This window comes from Chanodichthys erythropterus, chromosome 24, assembly GCF_024489055.1.
Source record: "Chanodichthys erythropterus isolate Z2021 chromosome 24, ASM2448905v1, whole genome shotgun sequence".
Lineage (NCBI taxonomy): Eukaryota > Metazoa > Chordata > Actinopteri > Cypriniformes > Xenocyprididae > Chanodichthys > Chanodichthys erythropterus.
Genome location: NC_090244.1, coordinates 10,643,479 through 10,665,978, shown reverse-complemented (window position 1 = coordinate 10,665,978; position 22,500 = coordinate 10,643,479). Strand labels below are relative to the sequence as shown.

General features: G+C 36.5%; 1 protein-coding gene across 13 annotated transcripts in view; it reads left to right on the top strand.

The window, feature by feature from the left end:
* The window catches only part of akap13 (A-kinase anchoring protein 13), a 114,027-nt gene that overhangs the window by 55,170 nt on the left and 36,357 nt on the right, over positions 1-22,500 (top strand). For 11 of the 13 annotated variants that reach the window (XM_067379099.1, XM_067379097.1, XM_067379096.1 and 8 more), the window contains 6 exons: positions 13,301-13,388; positions 14,058-14,191; positions 16,224-16,552; positions 18,796-18,843; positions 20,219-20,278; positions 21,524-21,710. In XM_067379099.1, the coding sequence (XP_067235200.1) occupies positions 13,301-13,388; positions 14,058-14,191; positions 16,224-16,552; positions 18,796-18,843; positions 20,219-20,278; positions 21,524-21,710 (846 nt within the window). The remainder of the gene's footprint in view (positions 1-13,300; positions 13,389-14,057; positions 14,192-16,223; positions 16,553-18,795; positions 18,844-20,218; positions 20,279-21,523; positions 21,711-22,500) is intronic. The other 2 variants (XM_067379103.1, XM_067379106.1) reach the window with 1 other exon arrangement.

The window sequence follows — 22,500 nt, the reverse complement described above, 5'->3', positions numbered from 1 at the left end:
CCATAATGCACATTGGCAAAGACATAGGCTTTCTGCTCCGAAAATTAAGTAGGATGGAAACGGTGAGATGAGAGGCATTGAAAGAGCGAAGGGGGAATGGAAAAGAGCAGCTGCGATTTGGGTGAGTCTGTTAAAAAAAACAAAAACAAAAAAGTAGGAGCAGAAGGAAAGCCAATGACAGAAAAAGAGAGGGAGTGTGCAGAAGGAAAAGGAGAGAGGGAGGGGAGAAAGAAGTGTGTGAAGAATGGAGGGAGGGAGAGTGAGAACGGGGCTGGTTCATGGTGCAGATGTGCAGAGAGTTGCTCATTTTTCCCAAAGCTTGACTGGGAACTCAAGTCTCGGGCTTCATGTTGGACTATAACGGCACTTTCTTCACCACCTTGACGCTTCACCCCTGGAAAAGATGTACGAGCGACACCGGCGAAGATACAGCCTGTGCGCAAAGAGCGAGAGGTCCGTGGATGTGGTTTTGATTAAGGTATGAAGCAGAAAACAAGTAGTAGTTGTGTTCAAGGTCCTTTCGAAAGTCTGTTAAAGTCTTGTTGTTTGCCGGTGTTGTCTGTAAATTTTACAGATTGTCTTGTTGACAGTTGCGTGTGCCGTCACATTGCATTGATTAGGCTTGGCCGGGAGCGTTGTTGAGATGCCAGAGTTCTCTCTCGCGTTGAATCGAAGGGGTGTGTGAGAGCTGTGGAGATTTGCTGCTTAGCTTGGGTGGAGTTCAGTTTTGGATGTGGAACAACGAGGCCTGCTTTCCAGTTTCTGGCCACTGTTCTTCATTAGCTCTAGGGTTTGATGTTTTATTCTAGACATGCTGGAATTTGAATTTCGTAACAGTTTCGCAATGAGTTCTTTTCCCCCCTTACGTTTGTTGTCAAACAAACATTGAAACCGGAGATTTCTCAGTCCATATTTCATATTTAGATTTGTTCTTTAGTTTTAAAGCTATGTGTAAGTTTCATAGCTACACTTTAGGGAGAAAGGTTTCTCCAAAATTTGACACAACCTCTTTTTTGGGGACATAAAATTATTTCTACGTAAGGAAAAAAGCGATTTACAAATAAGGTAATTGTCAAACTAACATTGAAACCTGAGACTTCTCAGTCTGTATTTCATTTTTACAAAGGATTTAGATTTGTTCTTTAGTTTCAAAGCAATGTTCATAGCTACATTTTAAGGATAAAAGTGTCCTCAGAAGTTATCGAATTTTGGGGACATGATTTGGGGACAACTCTGGACAGTCCTGCCCTTGTGTAATGACTTGAACATGAGCTGGCATATGCAAATATTGGGGTAATACATATTAATGATCCCGACTGTTACGTAACAGTCGGTGTTATACTTACGCGATTAGACATGCTGCATGACGAACACTTTGTAAAGATCCATTTTAAGGGTTATATTAGCTGTGTAAACTTTGTTTTTGGTTAAGGCTAGCACAAGCTCAGGGGGAGGGGAACACGAGATTTAAAGGGGCCGCTCAGCCTGAATTGGCGCATATTTAATGATACCCCAAAATAGGCAATTAAAAAATGAATAAAAAAAAAATCTATGGGTTATTCTGAGCTGAAACTTTACAGACACATTCAGGGGACACATTAGACTTATATTACATCTTTTAAAAAGACGTTCTATGGCACCTTTAAGATATTTTTGATGAAATCCAAGAGGTACATGACTTGTCCATAGACCGCAATATAATCAACACTTTCAAGGTCCAGAAAGATACTAAAGACATTGTTAAAACTGTCGATGTGACTGCAGTGGTTCAACCTTAATTTTATGAAGTGATGAGAATACTTTTTGTGCGCAAAACCAAAACCAAAATAATGACTTTATTCAACATTCTCTTCTTCTGTTTCATTCTCATACATTGTTTACGTTCAGCGCCTCCAGATTCTACATCAGAACGCCGACTCATTATTGGCCGGCTCCTGCGTCAGCATCACACGCATGCGTTGTGCTGCTCACGTGATCAGCTTTGGCCAATACCGAACCGGCATTCGGACATAAACACTGAAGCCTTCACTGTGCTTACTGCATCACCTGCGTAAGGATAATGACAGGAAAGAGAAGAGATTGTTGAATAAAGTCGTTATTTTTGTTTTGTTTTTGCGCACAAAAAAGTATTCTCATCACTTTATTAAATTAAGGTTGAACCACTGCAGTCATACGACCGTTTTGTCTTTAGGTCCTTTCTAATCCTTGAAAGTGGTGATTATATTGCTGTCTACGGATGAGTCATATACCTCTCGGATTTCATCAAAAATATCTTAATTTGTGTTCCGAAGATGAATGAAGGCCTTGCGGGTTTGGAACGACATGAGGGCGAGTAATTAATGACAGAATTTTTGTTTTTGGGTGAACTAACCCTTTAAAGCTTTATCTAAAAATGCAAAAGCTTTATAAAAACAATAGTAGTCTACTGCCTGTCCTATTTTAGATATTGTTTGTGTGGGAACAGTAGGGACGCTGACTGGAATGCTGTCAGTATGTTGGAGGTTGTATATTTAGTGGCTAGTCTGGTACTGTATCAGTGAAGGTCACAGCCAGACACGTAAAGGGCCCTTCCACAGTCTGACCCCTCGATTATTGGCTCTTGATAAGTGGATTGGTGCAGACTTGCTTCACTGCCTGTTTATCTCCATTCACTTCTTCTGCTTCCTTCTGCTTTCCATCATCTGACATGAGCTGGCAGCAGGTCTGAGAGTCATTATGTGGGAAGGCAAGTTAATTTAAAAAAATCTAATTATAGAGGGTATAAAATATTTAAAATTATAAGTGGAGAACTGCCATGCATAATTATTCCCTTCATAGAAACTGCATGTATTGTTTACTATTCTGGTATGCTCTTCATATGCTCTTTTTCTCTTCATTTTTTTAACCGTTTTAATAATTATTTGTCTGTGATAATTGACAACATGCCACAGATGCTGTCCATACATTATACACAATATTTATTCCATTATATTTGAAAAAAAAAAATAATAATTTTCAGTGACAACTGGTAAATATAATATTCTAACCATGGACATTTAGTTAAAAGTGACACTGAATATTTTTGTATAGCCTATATTTAAAATTTATACTATTACTTTTATTACTTATGTAGCATTTTAGTAGTGCGAACTATCGACTATTTAATAAAAGTAAAATAAAATAAAAATATTTATTTATTTATTTAATTTTATGGTGATTAAACAGTCAATATTTCACTTTGTAACACTTTGTGTGTAAATACTCCAGACTGCTTGTAATTTTTATGGTCAGGCTTGATGGTCTCAGCATTTAAAGTTTTTTTTTTTTTTTTTCACCTTAAATCAGCATTATATACTGTTACTTTTGTGAGGTGATATATTAATATACAGTCCACACTAAGCATCTGTGGTAGGAAGTGAAGAGGGGCTGTTAAACCATTCTGTAGGTAAAACCCAGGGCCGCAGGTGCCGTTTCAGCACTAAGTGAGGATTGAGAAAGACAGGTTGTCCACGGCCGTCTCAAAGAGCACTCGAGGGAGCACTTTCCAATTGATGCAAACCTTTGTTGTAGCATATTCCTTTCAACCGAGACCTCCTTGATATTGATCGAGAAGCCAAATGGCTACTTAACACCTCTTTAAGTCATTTCACAGATGTTTTACCCAGAACCACCTGCAAATGTGTGCAAGAAACAAATAGGAGAACCATGCAAAATCAAAGTCGGTAGCCGTTTGAAGGATCCAGAAGGATTAGCGTCCACTGGTGCCCACTTCCATGTCATAGCCTTTCCTGTCTCCACAGCTCGTCATATCTATGGAATGTGTCCAGAATGTCCAACTCAGACCACAGTCTGTGGACAGTCTCTCTCTGCACTTAGTGGATTACAGCTCTGTTTCATAAGCCATTCGGAAGTTCTGTCATCTCTAAATATAGCCCATCTCAACAGTCCCCTTTTCCATGATTAGAACTTGGATGTGTTTGTATTTTAGCTGCATCAAAGCACTTTGACACAAATTTCATCTCATACACTACAAGTTTGGGGTCGGCAAGATTAATAAATACAGGTAAGAAAAAAAAAATAGAGTAAAAACAGTAATATTGTTTAATTTTTTTTTTTTTTTTAAATTATGTAATTTTCAGCATCATTACTCTAGTGTCACATGATCCTTCAGAATTCATTCTAATATGCTGATTTGCTGCTCAAGAAACATTAATTTTATTATGAGTTTTGAATACAGCTGTGCAACTTATTTTTTTGTGGAATTTTTTTGAATAGGATGTACAAAAGAACAGCATTTATTGGAAATAGAAATCTTTTGTAACATTATAAATGTCTCATTTTATAAGTTACAAATTATATTTGATACTTAAAAAAAATAAATACTTAAAAATTTGTAGATATGTGATATTTGTAACATACAAAATGATCAACATATCAGCTTAAAAAAAATTAGTTTTTGTATCTTTTTCATATAATTGAAATTTTAACTCATTGTAAATAACCAATTAAATATGGATAGCCTCATGTGCGTTTTAATATATAGTTCATATGAAAATATATGTTTGTTTGGTTTTTTTTTTTTTTTAAATTGCACTTTTTTACGAAAGTGGATATGGCCCTAAATCGTTAAAGGGATAGTTCACCAAAAAATGATTCCATAATTTACTCACCCTCAAGTCATCCTAGGTGTATATATCTTCTTTCAGACAAACACAATCTGCGATTTATTTAAAAGTATCCTTGGTCATCCAAGGTTTATAGTGGTTGTGAATGGTAATCCAAATTCTGAAGACAAAAAAAAAAATGCACCCATCCATAAAAAAAAAAAAAAAAATGAATCCATTTGACTCCGGGGGTTAATAAAGGCCTTCTGAAGTGAACCGATGTGTTTGTGTAAGACAAGTATCCTTATTTAAAACCTTATAAAGTAAAATAATGAGCTTCTGGCATGACAGCCATATGCATTCGATGTACATCCAACAAGCGTTAACTTACAACGTAGTAAACAATGCCAAGATGTTCTACACTATAACGCTTCAGAAGGCCTTTATTAATCCCCTGGAGTCGTATGGATTCATTTTTTTATGGATGGATGCATTTTTTTTTTTCCTTCAGAATTTGGATTACCATTCACAACCATTATAAACCTTGGAGAACTAAGGATAGCTTGAGGGTGAGTAAATAATGGCAGAATTTTCATTTTTGGGTGAACTATCCTTTTAACTCTAAGTGAAACTTGTGGTTTTTCACCTGGCAAATGATAAAACCTCTGGAAAAATGTTTACATAAATGTCAAAAATCAGCTTGGCATAAACCTGCCAGTGCAAGAAATGTGTGTTAAAGTTGACTTAGGTCAGTAAGTAACCACCCAAAACACCATAGCAACTGCATGGCAATTGACTACTGATCCCTTGGCAATCACCCATAGCTCTTTACCAGTATGTCATTAGCCACTTTTCCAACATTGTGCAGAATGGTTCTATGAAAGGAATTTAAGGAACGGTTCCAGTTATATCTCCACTTGAGCTTGGTTCAGCACTGCACGACTGCAAACCGTTCTCAGCATGCAATTCTAGGAGAAGGAGATTGTTTGGAAAAGGCAATTCTAGGGTAGTTTCCTGTTCCTGTGACATGGGTTCCCATAGGAAGTCAATACCGTCAAAGAGTAAAGGGTCATGTGTCAGGATAGGTCATGCGAAGGGCATCAGGATCATGTTTTTTTAAGTGCACCTTTCTATTGTACTCTTTTTTTTTTTTTTTTTTTTTTTTTTTTTTTTTTTTACTCTCACACTTTTGAAGTGTTGAATTTCCCAGTCAATGAAGTGTTGTGCTGTTTTGTGGATTGAACCCCATTAAAGCCCAATTTACTTGCCAACAGTGGCGTAAAGGCAACTAAAGCCACATGCCTGGGGAAATGCATGGCGGCTTTTTACAGCCCAAATCATGCGCTTGTTCTCTTTTGTCATAATTCCTTTCCTGATCAAACACACACATGGTTTCAAACATTGTGGTCATTAATTCTGCAAGTTTTTTTTCTTATTCTCGTACTTAATTTCCAGTTGGGCATATAGAAGCCTGACATCACATTTGCCGAAGCGACCATCATAAAGCCACTTTGAGCTACTTGATGACCACTTCATGTATGCATTGTTCTGCAATAAATCATCCCCTGCAATGAGCTCTTTGTCCAAGCGCCTGTTCAAAGCCTCATTGTGTCCGGCTGCATCCCGAGATTCTCAATGCATGTAAACACACTCTGAAGGATTGTAGTTGTTATACAGGGTGTCTTAAAGTGAGATATTCTTGCTGTTTTTTAGTGCCAGTATAATTTGAGTCATACTGTGACAGGACTAATATTGATTTAGAGCGTTTTTAATGAGTAGGTGAGCGAGTTGTAGTTATTTGACAGGAACTTTCATGCAAAGTACACTTTTTACAGGCGGAATCTCAGTGGAGAGACACGAGGTGCCTTGCTTAAGGGCACAATTGCGATAACACACAAATCAACATGTCTATCTTTTTTTTTTCAGTAGGCCACACCAAACATAAATATATCTGCTAGAATATGTTTCATCATGTTATCCATGAATGTGGGTTGTCAGCAAAGTCCCTTTCAAGGAAATTCTATTCACTCGTCAGCCATATTTGCAATGCCTCCAGGCAGCTATTTCGGGCATCCAAGACCAAGTCCTATGTATTTGAATGGGAGAATCCTGAAATCTCAAACTGCTTGGCGAACGCACAATTAAATAACATATTTCAAATCAGCAATGAAATCTGACATGAACTATCCCATAAATGTTATTTCTTATGCTCAAATAACGCTAAAAAGGCTTTTTTTTCAGGCTAGACGAGCAAGACTAAGCGCAAGCTTCTAACTGCAGCTGCAGTGACACAATGACTTTACCAATCAGCGATTGGCTCTTTTACTTAGAAGGCTGGACGTATTCTGCGATATTGCGCATTGTAATTAAATATAAAGTGTTTAGCAGATATTTATATTTGTTGTGGCTTAATAATATGATTTACATTGTACGGAACAACCTTGTTAGTGAATAATGCACACTTTTTCCAATTATTTTTGAGTAAATATTACATCCATTTTACTAAAATGTGTTATTATTTTAAAGATTGTTTAGAATAAGTTTAAAATAAGTCTAAATTTATAGTACAGCCAGAATGACACAATTTACATTTTTGGGTAAACTATCCCTTTACATTTTGTTTTTCCCTGATTAAAAGGAAAAAATTAATAGTATCAATAGTAAAATTGTCTATTGAGAAGATAAATCCAGTCATATCAGTAGCCTTATGGTGGCTGACATGTCGATAATCAATTTTTTCAATGTTATTATGTTATTGGACACTTTTGCTGAATAAATTAATAATGGTTGACTTATATAGATGTATTGGAGTTATATCGGCCACCTTACTTTTGCAATATTGGCATTGGCCATTAAAAACAAGCCCAAACAAACCCGATCAGATATATTAAAGGTGCCCTAGAATCAAAGATTTAATTTACCTTGGCATAGTTGAATAACAAGAGTTTAGTACATGGAAAAGACATACACTGAGTTTCAAACTCCATTGTTTCCTCCTCCTTATGTAAATCTCATTTGTTTAAAAGACCTCTGAAGAACAGGCGAATCTCAACATAACACCGACTGTTACGTAACAGTCAGGATCATTAATATGTACGCCCCCAATATTTGCATATGCCAGCCCATGATCGAGGCATTAGACAAGGGCAGCCAGTATTAACGTCTGGATCTGTGCACAGCTGAATCATCAGACTAGGTAAGCAAGCAAGAACAACAGCGAAACATGTCAGATGGAGCAATAATAACTGACATGATCCATGATATCATGATATTTTTAGTGATATTTGTAAACTGTCTTTCTAAATGTTTTGTTAGCATGTTGCTAATGTACTGTTAAATGTGGTTAAAGTTACCATCGTTTCTTACTGTATTCACGGAGACAAGAGCCGTCGCTATTTTCATTTTTAAACACTTGCAGTCTGAATAATTCATAAACACAACTTTATTCTTTATAAATCTCTCCAACAGTGTAATGTTAGCTTTAGCTAGGAAGCACAGCATCAAACTCATTCAGAATCAAATGTAAACATCCAAATAAGTACTATACTTACATGATCCGACGCATGCATGCAGTGTGCATGACGAACATCTTGTAAAGATCCATTTGAGGGTTATATTAGCTGTGTGAACTTTGTTTATGCAATGTATTATAGTCGAGAGAGGGAGCGCGTGATTTAAAGGGGCCATGTGCTAAATCGGTTAGTTAATAATGCCCCAAAATAGGCAGTTAAAAAAATTAATTAAAAAAAATCTATGGGGTATTTCGAGCTGAAACTTCACAGATACATTCATTGGACACCTTAGACTTATATTACATCTTGTAAAAACTCGTTCTAGGGCACCTTTAACAAGGCTGGCCCAACAAATTTTTATTTATGCTTTGTTTATGCCAGGGTATCCTTAAAACGTGTATCCTGAACAATAATGTAACCAGTCATGATCAAAGAACAGGACTCTGGCTGACCGTTTCTGCTTGTGGCATGTGTTTACATGTAAGTGTTCTCAGTGGAGCATTTGGTCAGTGTGAGGCATTACATCTTTCCATTACTGCACACTGGTTCTAAATGCCACATTTGTGGACTGATTTTCACGACTCATTCAGTAATTGGTTGAAACGGTGTCTGGTTGGAAGTGTTTCTGTGCGTTTCTGCTACATCCATTACCATTATTACCAAGCCGTGAAACTGACATAAAATATCCGAGCAGTATCCCAGCTAACCTTCTGGTTCTCTGCAAATTTGTCTGCATAAACACATTTTTGAGTGTTTGGTAATATACATCCAGATACACACATCCATAAGCGTGCACGCTCGAAAACTAGTGTTTAAATTGGCTGAAACTGAGTGCTCTGTACTTCAGACTTTTCATTTGCTTTCCCACTCAAAGACAAGTTTATCATTCATAATAAAGATTGAAGGATTGGGGACAGTGTGCGTCTGTGTGTTTGTATGCTTTTGTTTGTCAGATTGAGGTTGATGTCTGTTCTGGGATCAGTAAACATAACATGCTTGCATGTCTAAATTCCAGATGGTGTAAAACTCTCAGTGCTGTCTGGATCTTGTCAGAATCTACTGTGGTCAGGAATAACATGTTTTCATGAACAGCAGTGAACATTACAGCCCTGAATCTCTTTTCTTGATTCCATGATGGCGTGTCTTCATTAAAACTGTTAGAAATGTGGCACGACACGTTGCATGGTGATAGGAAACCAGAGTTTGAATCCAGCTTGTCATCTTGTTATCTTTTTAAATAAAAGTAACAAAGTTAAAAACAAAATACAAATATAGGCAATTGTTATTAATCGTGACAATTACAACCTATTGATTGATCGATTTTTAGTTTGATTTTTTTGTTTTCTTTTTTTTTTTCTTTCTTGTTTTTTGTTTGTTTGTTTGTTTTATTTAGTTGTCTGTTTAGTTTTTTGGCCGGGGGCCTTTTTGTTTTGTTTTAGTTTGTTTGATTTGTTTATTTGTTTGTTTGTTTTTTTTTTTCATTTAGTTGTCTGTTCAGTTATTGTTTGATTCTATTTAATTTTTTGTTTTGTTTGGGCTGTTGTATTTTGGTTTAGTTTTGTATTTTGTTTTAGGGGGCTAAAAGGGCTAAAGATTAATAGGGGGAAATGGAGGAAATGGAATTGGGCATGTTTCAGGCTGGATTCAAACCTGCAACTCCTACATAAATGCCACAGTTCAATAGGACTGGGACAATAAATCGATGCATCACGAATTTAGAAATGATTCTGGAATGATTCTGAAATTTCCTGAATACATCGCGATTCTCTACTTAGTTTTTAACAGCAGATGCTTTAGAAACAGCCGTTCTTGCTTCCAGTTCCTTACACACACCACTTGAACCTTCTGCAAAATAATCATTCATGAAGTTAAAAAAAGTTGAAGCGTATTAGAAGGGTGTTTGCAGGCTGTTTACATTAATCTTGCATCAAAAAAAAGCATGCTGAGGTGCGAAATACATTCTCAGACTCAGCCGAATGCACGAGCGCTCTTCTTCATGAGCATTTGAGTGTGCGGTTAAAAACTAGCCTAGTGTCATCTGTTGTTAAAAACTAAGCCTAGGATCGATTCGAGAGAGAATTGCGATGCATTCGGACAATCTCAGAATCAATCCACGAATCAAGATCAATTTATTGTCGCAGCCCTACAGTTCAACACAGTTTGGGAAAACATGACCACAGATAACGAAACTGATTGAACCAGCTATTCTTCCTAATTTATTGCTTCTTTTCCCCACTATTTCTTTGTTTCTCTCCTTACATCTCGCTCTCTGTGTGAGTTAAAAGCCTGCAGCTGTTGACGGCTCTATTGAAAATCCTACGCCCCTCTTGCTTGCCACACTAGACCAGTGTTCATCCACCAATGACCAAACAAAGGAGGTCTATGACCAGCAGCCTCACACACACGTGCGTGCACACAGCGGGAACACACTAATCGTGGGAGTTGAGCGTGTGTCACATGCTCACGATGGGCGGTGGGTGGGTGTAATCAGTCATGAATGGAGCCGAAGATGGCCATGCAGATGAGCTGCACAGGAAGGTTTCTAAGCTTCTGTTTCCGCCACAGGGATGTTCTTCTTTTTCATAATCTTTTGATCTTTCTTTGCTATTTTACAGCTGGCACTGTAGATCTTCTTTGGTATTACACAAACTAAAAACTACCATGGTGTTAGTGTTGCTGTTGTTTTTTTTTTTTTTGTCTACATTATTTACTTATTGTATGTATAAATAAAAAATGTTTTGGCTTATTACACCATATTCACCACAAATTACACGTTTTATTCTACAACATAAAATACATCAGTATTACCCCAACCATGATTTTTTTTTTTTTTTTAAACGTGTCTTGTAAAAGGCGGTTGTTAACAAGTGGCTTAATGGGAATACAGAGGCTGTCTGGCACATTAAACGTCATCAGCCAAACAGGTAAACTCAGTCCACTTTTACAGCCTTGTTATGCTTATAGTTATGCTCTTACAAACTATTCTAACTCAAACTTTTAGGGAAAATGTTTTTTAGATAAAAACTGAAAGAGTTGAAGTCGTGGGACTGGTGTAGTTTGTGAATAGCGTACCTTTAGCTTTTTATTACTTCTGGCAATTGTATAGGCTTCAAAATTCATTGTTCATTTGAAAATATTTAGGACACAACGTATAAGTATCAAACTTTTGTTGATCACAGAGCTTATTTTTTGCAATAAACCAAAAACCTATGGAAAAATCCTATTGGTTTTTTGTTGAGGGAACCAGTGAGATGCTAACTTCCAGATTGGCCTACAAATTTACATCATCCCTGCACCACTCTAGTACGGTGACCACTTTGTCCTCACAGTAGCCTCAAGCTAACCCTTTACAGCCCATTCACAGCTGCTCTGTGTTGAACATTAGTGGGCCGTGATGTTTATACATGGGTCACATTCCTCTAGGTCTGTTCTGAATGCCCCACACATGCCCCCAGAAACCCTTCCTGCCCCAAATCGCAGCCTTGGGGATTTACAACCACGTGTAACTCTCTCAGGAGGTAGACGCTCTTACCGCTGTTAATATATCTGTTCACAAGCTGAAGAAAAGCACATTTCTTCATCAAGACTGTGGTCGAAGGAAAATGCTTTACCCGTCCAAGTCGAAACCGTTGACATACTTGTCCTGGTTTTAGGTTGCAGAGGAAACCATCTTTCACCTGATGCATCAGTACTGTACGTCCTGCTGGATTCTAGCATGGTCTTTTGCAGACTGAAAGAACTTGAGAATATATGCATTTGAGAAAATCAGTATCTTTAGAAAATCAACTCTTTTTATTATTTTTTAAATTCTTTGTACTGTCATTTTTCTGAACTGACAATGTCAAATCCACCACATCTCCAATTAAGTGTTTTATTTGAATGCGTGATAGAAATAACAATGGTGGAAATTACATTTTTAGATATTGTGCAATAAAATGGTGGACTCCTTGATTTGCTAATACTAATTTTATAGATGAATTGCTATTTATGCTAAACACACACACAACGTTTTTTGCATTATTTTAATATAATTACAGCTTGATTGGCAGTGATTCTGAATAAAAAAAATTCAGTTGACAACAGGTGATCATTACCTTGATTTTTCTCACTTTACTTGTATCATATTTCATCTCAAACATACTAAAATTTGAGAAATGTTTGGGACAAATTGCCACAACTAAAGGACTTTAATTTGTGTTTAAACTGTGCACAGTACATATTGAACAAATTTTTTCACTCTTTGTTAAGATTATGTAAGGAAAAATTGAAAATGGGCAGTTGAATTATTAGAAAATAATGCACACCCAATGTGGTAATGCAGCCTCATGTGTGCATTATTTTCTAATAATTCAACTGCTCAGAGACAATTATTCCGCTTATACTATGGCTACCAAACCTCAAGACATTTGTCAGGTTTTTGTCCTTAAAACACTCACTAATTTCTTACGCATCTCATTCCACGTCTCCGTTGCTAATTCCAAAACGTCATTTTAGAGCTAGTAACGGAGGCTTGAGCCATTGATAGGAGTCTTAATGTGTGAATTATCTTAGCCTCTCAACAGTGTTCGGCCGCAGCATCTCTAATAGCAAAACTGTAAGATTATCTGCTTCAAGAACAGCACTGTTATTACCTGACTAGTGAGAAATGTCTTGTAGCTTTTAATTTGCTAAACTATTTTACTGATAAAATCATCAGAGCAGTGCCGACAACACGTTTCTGTGCGAGTGTGTCAGTACTGTATGTGTGTGCGTTTGAGTTGGAGAAAGAGTATGTACTTTCCATACATAAAACGTATTTTTGTGGCAAAAAACATTGTCGGTTTTATCCCATTGTTTACTATATTTATTTTCTCGGTCAGTGTCGTTGTGGGTTTTATTTCTTTTGCTGTTGTAGGATGTAAGGACTTTTGAAATAACTAAAATCATTTGTTGAAGTGATATGGTCAAGACCTGCCTGGAACTACTTTAGCCATGCATTTCCCTGAAAATAATTGCGCACCTTAGAACGTTTGTCAACCAATCAGTTTCAAGCATTTAGCAGCCCCGTAGTATAAAATAGTTTTAAATGTCATTAGTATTTTATATATGATGGATATGCATATTTTAAGTTCAAAACATACAAAATAAGCTTTAAAGTTTTCTGATTTGTATATCAACATGCACACTCTAGACACACTCTAAACTGGAATGATTTTCTCATTGCAGATTCACAGAGAGACAGAGACGTTTTATTCAGTTGATGCCAGTCGAGATGCTGGACTCCAGGAGAAGAAACCTACTTCCGTGAGCTCAGGTAACCAACTGTTTTTGCTTAAAATGATATGTGTGTGTATATATATATATATATATATATATATATATATATATAAAAGTTGGTAACCCAAATGTTTATGGTCTCTGAGGATGTTCATGTTAGCACCTACGTAATTTGTGTGGCTTCTATGCATGCATTTACACTGAAAAACCACAGATTTTATCTTGACGTACAGCGTTTGACGTCAACAACACAATATTTCATCATGTTGGTTAATGTGTGAATGTTGCATCCAGAGGAAAACACAAAAACCTCTTTCATGCATCTTCCAGCATGCTACAAAAGAAGGGATGCCCTCTTTGCTCAGACTGAGTGTCTGTGTGTGTCCAATCTAAATAGTGCCCACATTGTGTCACATGGGAAACGACACACATCCTCTAAAGACTAAATGGATGTCTTCCTGTCAATACAAAAGACTCCACTAGTCAAATAAGATCATCTATTTAAGTAGATGACATCAACATCCTGTCTGCGACGATTGCGAGCAGAGATGCAACACAATGGACTGAAATGAGTCACTTTCAGACGCAGTGTATTTTGATTTAGTCCGTGAGAATTGAGTCTGGTGTGTTTTATTTTCTATTTATTATTCTTCTATTGCTCTTCAACATTCTTTTGTTGTTCCTGTTTTTTTTTTTTTTTGTCCAGAATTCCCCCCTTTGACCCCTTCACCGGAGAGCATACGTCACACAGAGTCAGCGAGCCCCATGCGAGGGTCCGCCAGCGATGGCGACTCTCTGTTTAGCCAGGATTTGGGCGAGGACAACGTTTTTAATAATAAGGTGGGTGCGGATTTGCGTTGCGTTTCCCATATCACCCAATTATGTTTGTTTTCAAAGCAGAGTTGCTATTTGTTTTGTTTCTATGTCTCTTTACCAAGCGAGGAACCCCTCACTTGTGCCTCTGCCAGATGAGGCGGTTATGCAACACGTCTCATTTTCAGTGGTGATCTTCTCTACGCATCTTGCTCCACTGACGACATGTCATGTGACGTGAGCAGATCAGTGGGCCAAGGCCATAATTATGACCTCATCCTCAGACATGCTTCCTCCTTTTTTCCCACCTCCTCTAAGAGTTTCCCTGTGGATTTCTCCACCCCTTAAACTCCTTGCTTCAATTTAAAGATGTTTAACACAGACTTTGACACTTAAGTGTTGCTTTTAGCAAGTTACAGAGAATAACAGTATTTTCTTGAGAACTGTACTTTTTTTTTTAACTTAATGGTAAGTAGATCCCTCTAGATTTCATTAGAATCCTTTTTTGAAAAGCAGAATAGCCTCACCTCAAGTGGTTCCTTCGCCACACATTTTCACACTCTTATTTTTTCTTTTTTCTTTTCTAAAATTAAGGGAATTTTCATGTAGTTTGCTTGCTTATCTAATATTCTGCTTTGGAAGTGTTTTCCTATAGTTGAGGCTCAAAATCAATAGAGTGTCTTTCAGAGGCTTTGCTTCAGGAAGTAGTTTTCCCATAGGGATTTTAAAAGTTTATAAGTTGTGAACCAAAGCAACCAGTTACAAGTTGAAACACAACATTACAAAATTTCATTTGAAGCAAAAAAAAAAAAAAAAAAAGGAAAAAGTAGTATTGGAATATCAGATTAAAAGACAAAAGACTACATATTGGAAGAAAGAACTACAATCCCATGAAGCATTGCAAATTATATAATCAAATTTAAAAACAATGGAGAAATATAAAACTATTGATACAAAGATTTAACATTTTGTAGTTTGAGAGCATAGGGAGATTGACTCAATTACGTCATTCACAGTACTTCATGGGAATGGGCAAGTGTTAAAGTCTGTCGCAATTCACTGATTGGTGGAGATCTTTGCAGAATCATGGGTAACGTAGTTTTTCACCAGGAATTCCACTGTTGAACAAGATTATTTAAAAAATGAGTTGAAATAATATGAGCTGATTACTTCTGGAACCCGACTGTTCCACCTTATTGTAGCTAAGCTAGCAAGCTAATTGGCTATTGGTATGTTAAGCTGCCAGGCTAATTAGCTAGCAGTTTGTTGAGAGCAGTTAGCAGTATGCAATGCTAAGTTAGATTTCACAGTGAAGATACAACAAATTCTCCTTCAAAAGACCATTTTATTAGTCAAATCTTGTAATATATATACCTCTGTGAACAGAATGTCTTTAATGTTTTTGGATTATTTTGCCAGAAGAGAAAGTATTTAAACGCTTATATTGGCTAAAAGTTTATTTTTGGAGTATGTTAGCATTTAGATGGCTCCAAAACTAGCCTGCTTTTGGAATTGTACATGGAATTTCATTTTCTCTAAGCTCCGAAAGCAGGTAGAGACACTTCACCTAAGCTTGACTTGTGTTCTGGAAGTGTTTTTTCCAGAACACAAAGCTCATAAAGTCAACTATTACGGTTAGTGTAATGTAGCCGTTAGCTCACCACACCCCTCGCCTGGCTGTGGTCTCAGCATGTGAAGGAACTAATGAGCCGCTGTGAATGGAAATTAGTTTCAGAGCTGTGTGTGTTTCTATGTTATGTAAGCTTTACAAGGATGGAAAGAACTCTGAGACTCCATGGGGTTTGCAGAAAGAAAAAAAAGTCTGCTTGTATGTATACTGCAAATGTAAAGGTGGTACGTCATCAGCTCTCATTTGAAAAAATTCCCATATGCTTGTCCTGTCCTGGTGCTACTTATGAAATGCATTACATCAGGTTGGGAAGTTTAGCCAATAGTGCAATTTAATTGGTCCAAAATCCCAGTCTTCCTAGCTGTCAACCAAACATTAAATATGTTTAGATCACTAAACTCTAATTTTCCTTCTCTTTCTTCATCAAAGGGTGAGGACAGCATCACTCTCACTAGTGGTGTGTCAATGTCCTACTCGTCCTCTACAGATGACAGCTCCAGTCTGGGGACCCCTAGCACCATCCCTCAGGCCAGCACAGAGGCCCCTGAATCAGACCCCTGTCAGGAAAAGCCCACTTCTCCTGGAGTTTCACCTGTTTCTGGAGAAACAGAGGAGGAAGAAAAAAAGGACCGCCTGACCGAGGTCCCAGAGCGGTCGGCCATTTTACGCACCTCCATACGATCCTTGTCCCCTTTCCGCAGACACAGCTGGGGCCCGGGCAAAAATTCAGCAGGGGAGACGGAGATAAGTCAGCGCAGGTATGAATCTCCACTACTAAAAATAAAGGTTTTGTGTCTTAAACACATAGCATACTTTGGTTTTACACATACGCTAGAGTATGCGTACAGTTCAGGTAATGTGTGTCCACAAGGTGGCAACATTGGCCCAGGCTGTTGTTTAACAGTTGAAAAAGAAAGACCTTACAAAAACATTTCAGTCATAACTATTGAAGAGAAATAGCGCAGACACTGTACAAGGATAAATATTTCTAGCGACTGTGTTTGCGCATTTTATCATACGGAGTATACTTTGAAAGGCTTTGCATTCGTCTGTACACATACACCAAGCGTGTTGTGTCAAAATTGAAGTCATTTTATGATATGCGAACAGCAATTTTCTTACCCTCTTGAAATGGGACATTGGGGTTACTACATATTGAAAGGTTTGTACTTTTTTCAAATAGCCCATGGACTTTAGTTTTACATCACAGTCCAGTGTAGTGCAAATTTAGAGAATCCTATCCCCCTTGACCTAGCCTATCCCCTTAATGGAAGCTAAACTACTTGTTAATTGACTATTGGTATGCTAAGCTAGCAGGCTAATCAGCTAGTGATGCGTTGAGATATCAGGCTAATAATGTTCAAAAACATTCTAGAAAATAATCAAAAGTTATCAGGTAGCGGTATGCTAAGATAGCAGGCTAATCAGTTAGTGGTATTTCAAGCTCTTATGTTAATCAGATGTGTGGCATTTAAAGCTAACCAGTTAGCTTACATGCTTATTGAAATAACAGAATGACAAATTTGACCATTTATAGCTTCTGTTACATGATATATAGTTTAGAACAGGGGTGCCCAACCCCGTTCCTGGAGATCTACCTTCCTGCAGAGTTCAGCTCAAGCCCTGCTCAACACACCTGTCTGTAATTATCAAGTGCTCCTCAAGATCTTAATTGGCTGATTCAGGTGTGTTTTATCAGGGTTGGAGCAAAACTTTGCAGGTAGGTAGATCTTCAGGAACAGGGCTGGGCACCCCTGGTTTAGAAGATATTAACTTCATGATATATTATAAATAAGAGAGAGACTACATTTTAAATGCATTTAACACATGTCAGATGCCTGGCATTTATATTTCCTGTAAAACATCTGATTTCATGATCACAGCATTATGGAAAGCCCAATATGCCGCCCACCTCTGCCCTTTAATCATTCATTGTATCTGTCTTTATATCTAACGCATTCTGATACATATATGGTATAGACTTTATACTTGATTTTGTGTTTGCAGTTGCTCAGTTTTGTTTTTTGTCCCGTCATCTTCGCATTAGTTCTGTCTTGTGTACAGCTCTCCCCTGAGTCATTGACTGTCTGTATGTGAATGTGTTTGTGTGTTTATGAAGGGAAATCCCAGTAGTGTGAGGGCCTTTTCCTCTGTGGGCTTTGTAAGCAGGCAGATGTTCTGTGAGAAAGAGCTGTATTTAGGTCACACAGGACTGTGTTCCTGCCAGTGATAAACATTCAGATGACCTCTAATGCTCAAAAAGACAGAAAAGAGGAACATCATGGTTTACATCATAGTTTCTTTTCATGTAAATTTTCTTTCATGTATTTCCCTTTTTTCTGGATTTATTTATTTACATTAAATCCGCTTTTTTTTATTCCCAATCTTTTTTTTTATTGGTTTTTAGGAACAGTACAGAATAGGACATCATAAAAACAGTAAACGATAAAATGTTGTCCATTATTAACCCCTTACAATGTTAAATACGCTTTTTTGACATATAAAATTTAGGTAAAATTTATTTGCCTGGAACCTTTGAATTTAAATATAATATTAATTATTAAATATATTTGTTACTCATATATATATATATATATAATATACACACAGTATATTATATATATTTTTAAATACTATTTATATATATATATATAAATAGTATTTATATATATATATATATATATAAATAGTATTTAAAAATATATATAATATACTGTGTGTGTATATATATATATAAATATATATATATATATATATATATATATATATATAAATATAAAAAATGTATAATTATCAGTTATTGGTATCATGCAAAAAATATAGTATTGGTGCATATGTATATATTAGCATCTATATTTGCATGTTTTTACTCTTGTTTAATCATCATTCTAGTGAACATTCCTAGGGCTGTCAATCATCTCATCAGCTCTCCATATTCATTTTTGGTCCATTATTTCTGTCCATCCATCTTCTCATGATTTTCATCCATCACTTTTTCCAGTACGGCACGAGGTGAAGTGGAGCGCAGGTCTGCAGGCCATAGGAGAAGGTACCATCATCCATTTTCACTCTTTCTGCTCAGGGGCCCCATCAAACTGTTTCTGAATGGCCCATGGAAAATTTTAAAATGTGATGTTGTGGTATGAGAACCATATGCTGTGGGGAAGAAAAACTTTGTCACTTACAGATTTCACCCAAACATCGCATAAATCCCTTCGAAGTTAAACACACTGTATATTTTTTGTACAGTGTTAGTATTATTTTAGTATCAATTAAATATTTTTATAATGGAAGCTTGTTTCCGGCACGGAATAAAGGAATAAAAAAGGTAATTGCCTACATAAACTCGCAATTCTGACTTTTCTTCTCACAATTGCAAGTTTACAACTCAGATTTCTGACTTTATTTCTCGCAATTGTGAGTTTCTATTTCGGAATTCTGAGTTTATATCTAAACTCGAAATTGTGAGAAAAGAGTCAGAATTGTGAGATAAATTTGGAATTGCGCAAAATAATGTAGGAATTGTGAGATATAAAGTTGGGATTGCTTGAAATAAAGTTGGAATTGTGAGATATAAACTTGAAATTGTGTGAAATAGTTGGAATTGTGAGATAAAGACTTGGGCAAAAGAAAGTTGGAATTGTCTGAAATAAAGTCGGAATTGTGAGCTATAAATATGGAATTGCGAGAAAAAAGTCAGAATTGTGAGATATAAACTTGGAATTGCGCAAAAAAAGTCGGAATTGCAAGTTTATATTTCAAAATATAAACATTTTCAATTTATATTTAACTTTTTTTTTCTCTGAATTGTGATTTTTATATTTAAACTTAGAATTGTGAGAAAAAAAGTCAACTTTGTAAGATATAAACTTGGAATTACGAGAAATAAATCTGGAATTGCAAAAGATAAACTCGCAATCGTGAGACTAATGTCAGAATTGTGAGCTATAAAATTGGAGAATTTCAGAATTTCAAATTATAAATTTGGAATTGTGAAAATTTTTCTCCAGAATTGTGAGATATAAATTCACAATCTTCTTTCTGCAAGAAAAAACTCAAGAATTGTGTGATTTAAAAAGTCACAATTACCTTTTTTAATTTTTAAATTTCAGTTTCATTGCCAACTATCTGAAATAAAATATTTTTTAAAAACCATTTTATTTCATTTTAATTTAACATTTATTTTAATAAAAATAACAAAAGTGTTGTTTTTTTTTTTTTTTTTTTATGGGTTTAGTTAACTATAATAACTTTACAATGTAGCATACAAGAAATGTATGTAACGTTAACTGTTCAAGGTCCTCTTTTAGATCTGGTCTTTGTACTAACAATATTCTCTCTTGTCTTTCTATCCATCCATCCATCCATCCATCCTTCCTTCCATTCATCCATCCATCCTGCTTTTTATACACTTGACTATGAAGCATGAGCTGGTGTCCTTCAGTTGTCCTGCGCACAGAAAACGACGAAATAAATGAAAGAAGGTAAAGAAAGACAAAGGGGAAGTGTCTAAAATCTTTAAAGAAGACTTCTTGTGTAATGATACAGCATGAATTGCATTATGGAAGCACAAATGGGGTTGTGTAATGACGGAGGTGTGTGTGCATGATGCATTGTGTGTTTGTGTCTTGGTCTACTTCCTTTCTATGGTTTAGTCTTCTCGCCTCTCTGGACAGACTTTTTAGACCACAAACACTCTCGCAGTCACTTCCGTTAACTTTATTGTCTGAGACAGAAAGCAACTGGCCACTTAGTGAATCATCTACTGAATAGTAGACTAAACTACAGTACCATAGCAGATATTAACTAATGTGAACAATGACTAACATATTGATCTGGATCTCAGGACCTGATGAGAGGTGAGATGTTTTTGCATTTATCTTACCACATTGTCACTTTAAATGTTTCCTGTTAGAACGAATTCCACTCAACATTAAGATGCTTTCTCAACAAATAGGCTGAAGCAAATTTAAATCACTTTATTGTATTATAAATGTTTTTAGCATGTAGTTTAGATCTTGTACATACATTGGTCCCAAATAGTATTGGAATACTTCCTCTGCACTTTAAAAGATTGAATTGACATCTGCAAACAAATTCATTATTCACTTTTCTGAGCAATTTCTGTAATTGCTTTTTTTGATGTATGATGTGACTTTCCATGAAATTCACACTAGTCTCCTAGCAGAATAACTACCAGTGTAGTCCATCGCATTAGCTATGAACATGACACAATAATGTTTGACAACCAGAAAGTGTCCAAATATATGTTGTCTTCATTTTAACAGTATATCTGTTGTTTTTATCATTTAAAACTCTACAAATAACCTTTATTGAGCGATCGGCTTGTGCTGTCGTTCTTTAAAATATATGCAATTTGGTTTGATACTTAATAGAGTGGCATTTTAAAAAAAAAAGAATGTCCAAACACTTATTTAGGCCTGTGTAAAACGTTTTTCCCATGTGGAACTATTTCTGTGGCAGAGTTTGAATGATTTTGCTTTCAGGAAATGTCATGAACTTGTTAGTGGATTGCCAGCCTTTGTCATCATTTGCTAGTTGACTCATGCTTGTTGTCATTTGAGTCTTGCATGTGAATCTGAATGAATTTGTGTCTAGCAGATGTGTGATCGAATGTCACCCACAACATGTAGTCACAATCTCTACTTTTTAAACAAATTTGACCCCCAATAAAATTCAGGCATAATCACAAATATTTCTTTTCACAGTTACAGCCTGGAAGGACTTGCAGTAGAGAAGGAAGGAAGGAAAAGCTTGATCCAGCATGTAGGGGAGGCCAGCCAGGAACCGAACTGTCCGTCAAAGCTGGATAGAGAAGAGAGAGGTTCGCTTGTGTCATTGACAGAAGAGGAGCAGGAATCGGACATGGGCGACTGCAGCAGTTTGGACAGTCAGGTAAGGTTTACGAATGGATAGATCCAGCATTAAAATCTGATTGGTTGTGCAACATACATAGACAAAAAAGCCACCATCAGTGGTCACACATCAGTTGAATTCTATATTAAAGGGATCCTATTATGCTTTTTCAGTTTTTCAACTTTAATGTTGCTGTTTGAGCACAGGGTTTTTTTTTTCTTCTGCATTTTGTGAAGTCACAATGTTACTTGTTTAAATATTCCCCACCCACGGAATACGGAAAAAAAGGGGGCAAGGCCTGGTTGACTTGCATTAGAGAAAACAGTGTTGTCGCTATGTTAAAGAGACCCTGAACTCATTTGTTTGACCATCCTAAGGCTGACTAATTTAGAGTGGTTAAATTTTATTTTAAACACTGTTCCTGAACATTATAACCCCGACGTTTATCGGTGTGCTGCACATTTTATGGAGAACAGCTTCCAGAACCTAAGGGAGTACAATGTAGGCTACACACAAAAGCTTCTCCTGAAATGGAGCAGTTCCCACTTTGCCAGGACAAACTGTTTGTGGATCACGACTTATAATGTAAATATGTCTTATTATTTGTAATTGCGTTTTCTATTAACCATTCCAATTATATGTTTTATGTTGTTGTTACGATGTAAACAAAGGCAAAGCGTTGCCTCCGCTCGCCTGCTTGCCAACATTAGTGTTGATATAGTGTTTACTAGGGCTGGGTAAAAAATATTGATTTCTCAATTTTAATCGATTCTCATTTTTACGAACCGATATGGATTCTTAAATTGCAAGAATCGATTAGTCTTGTCTG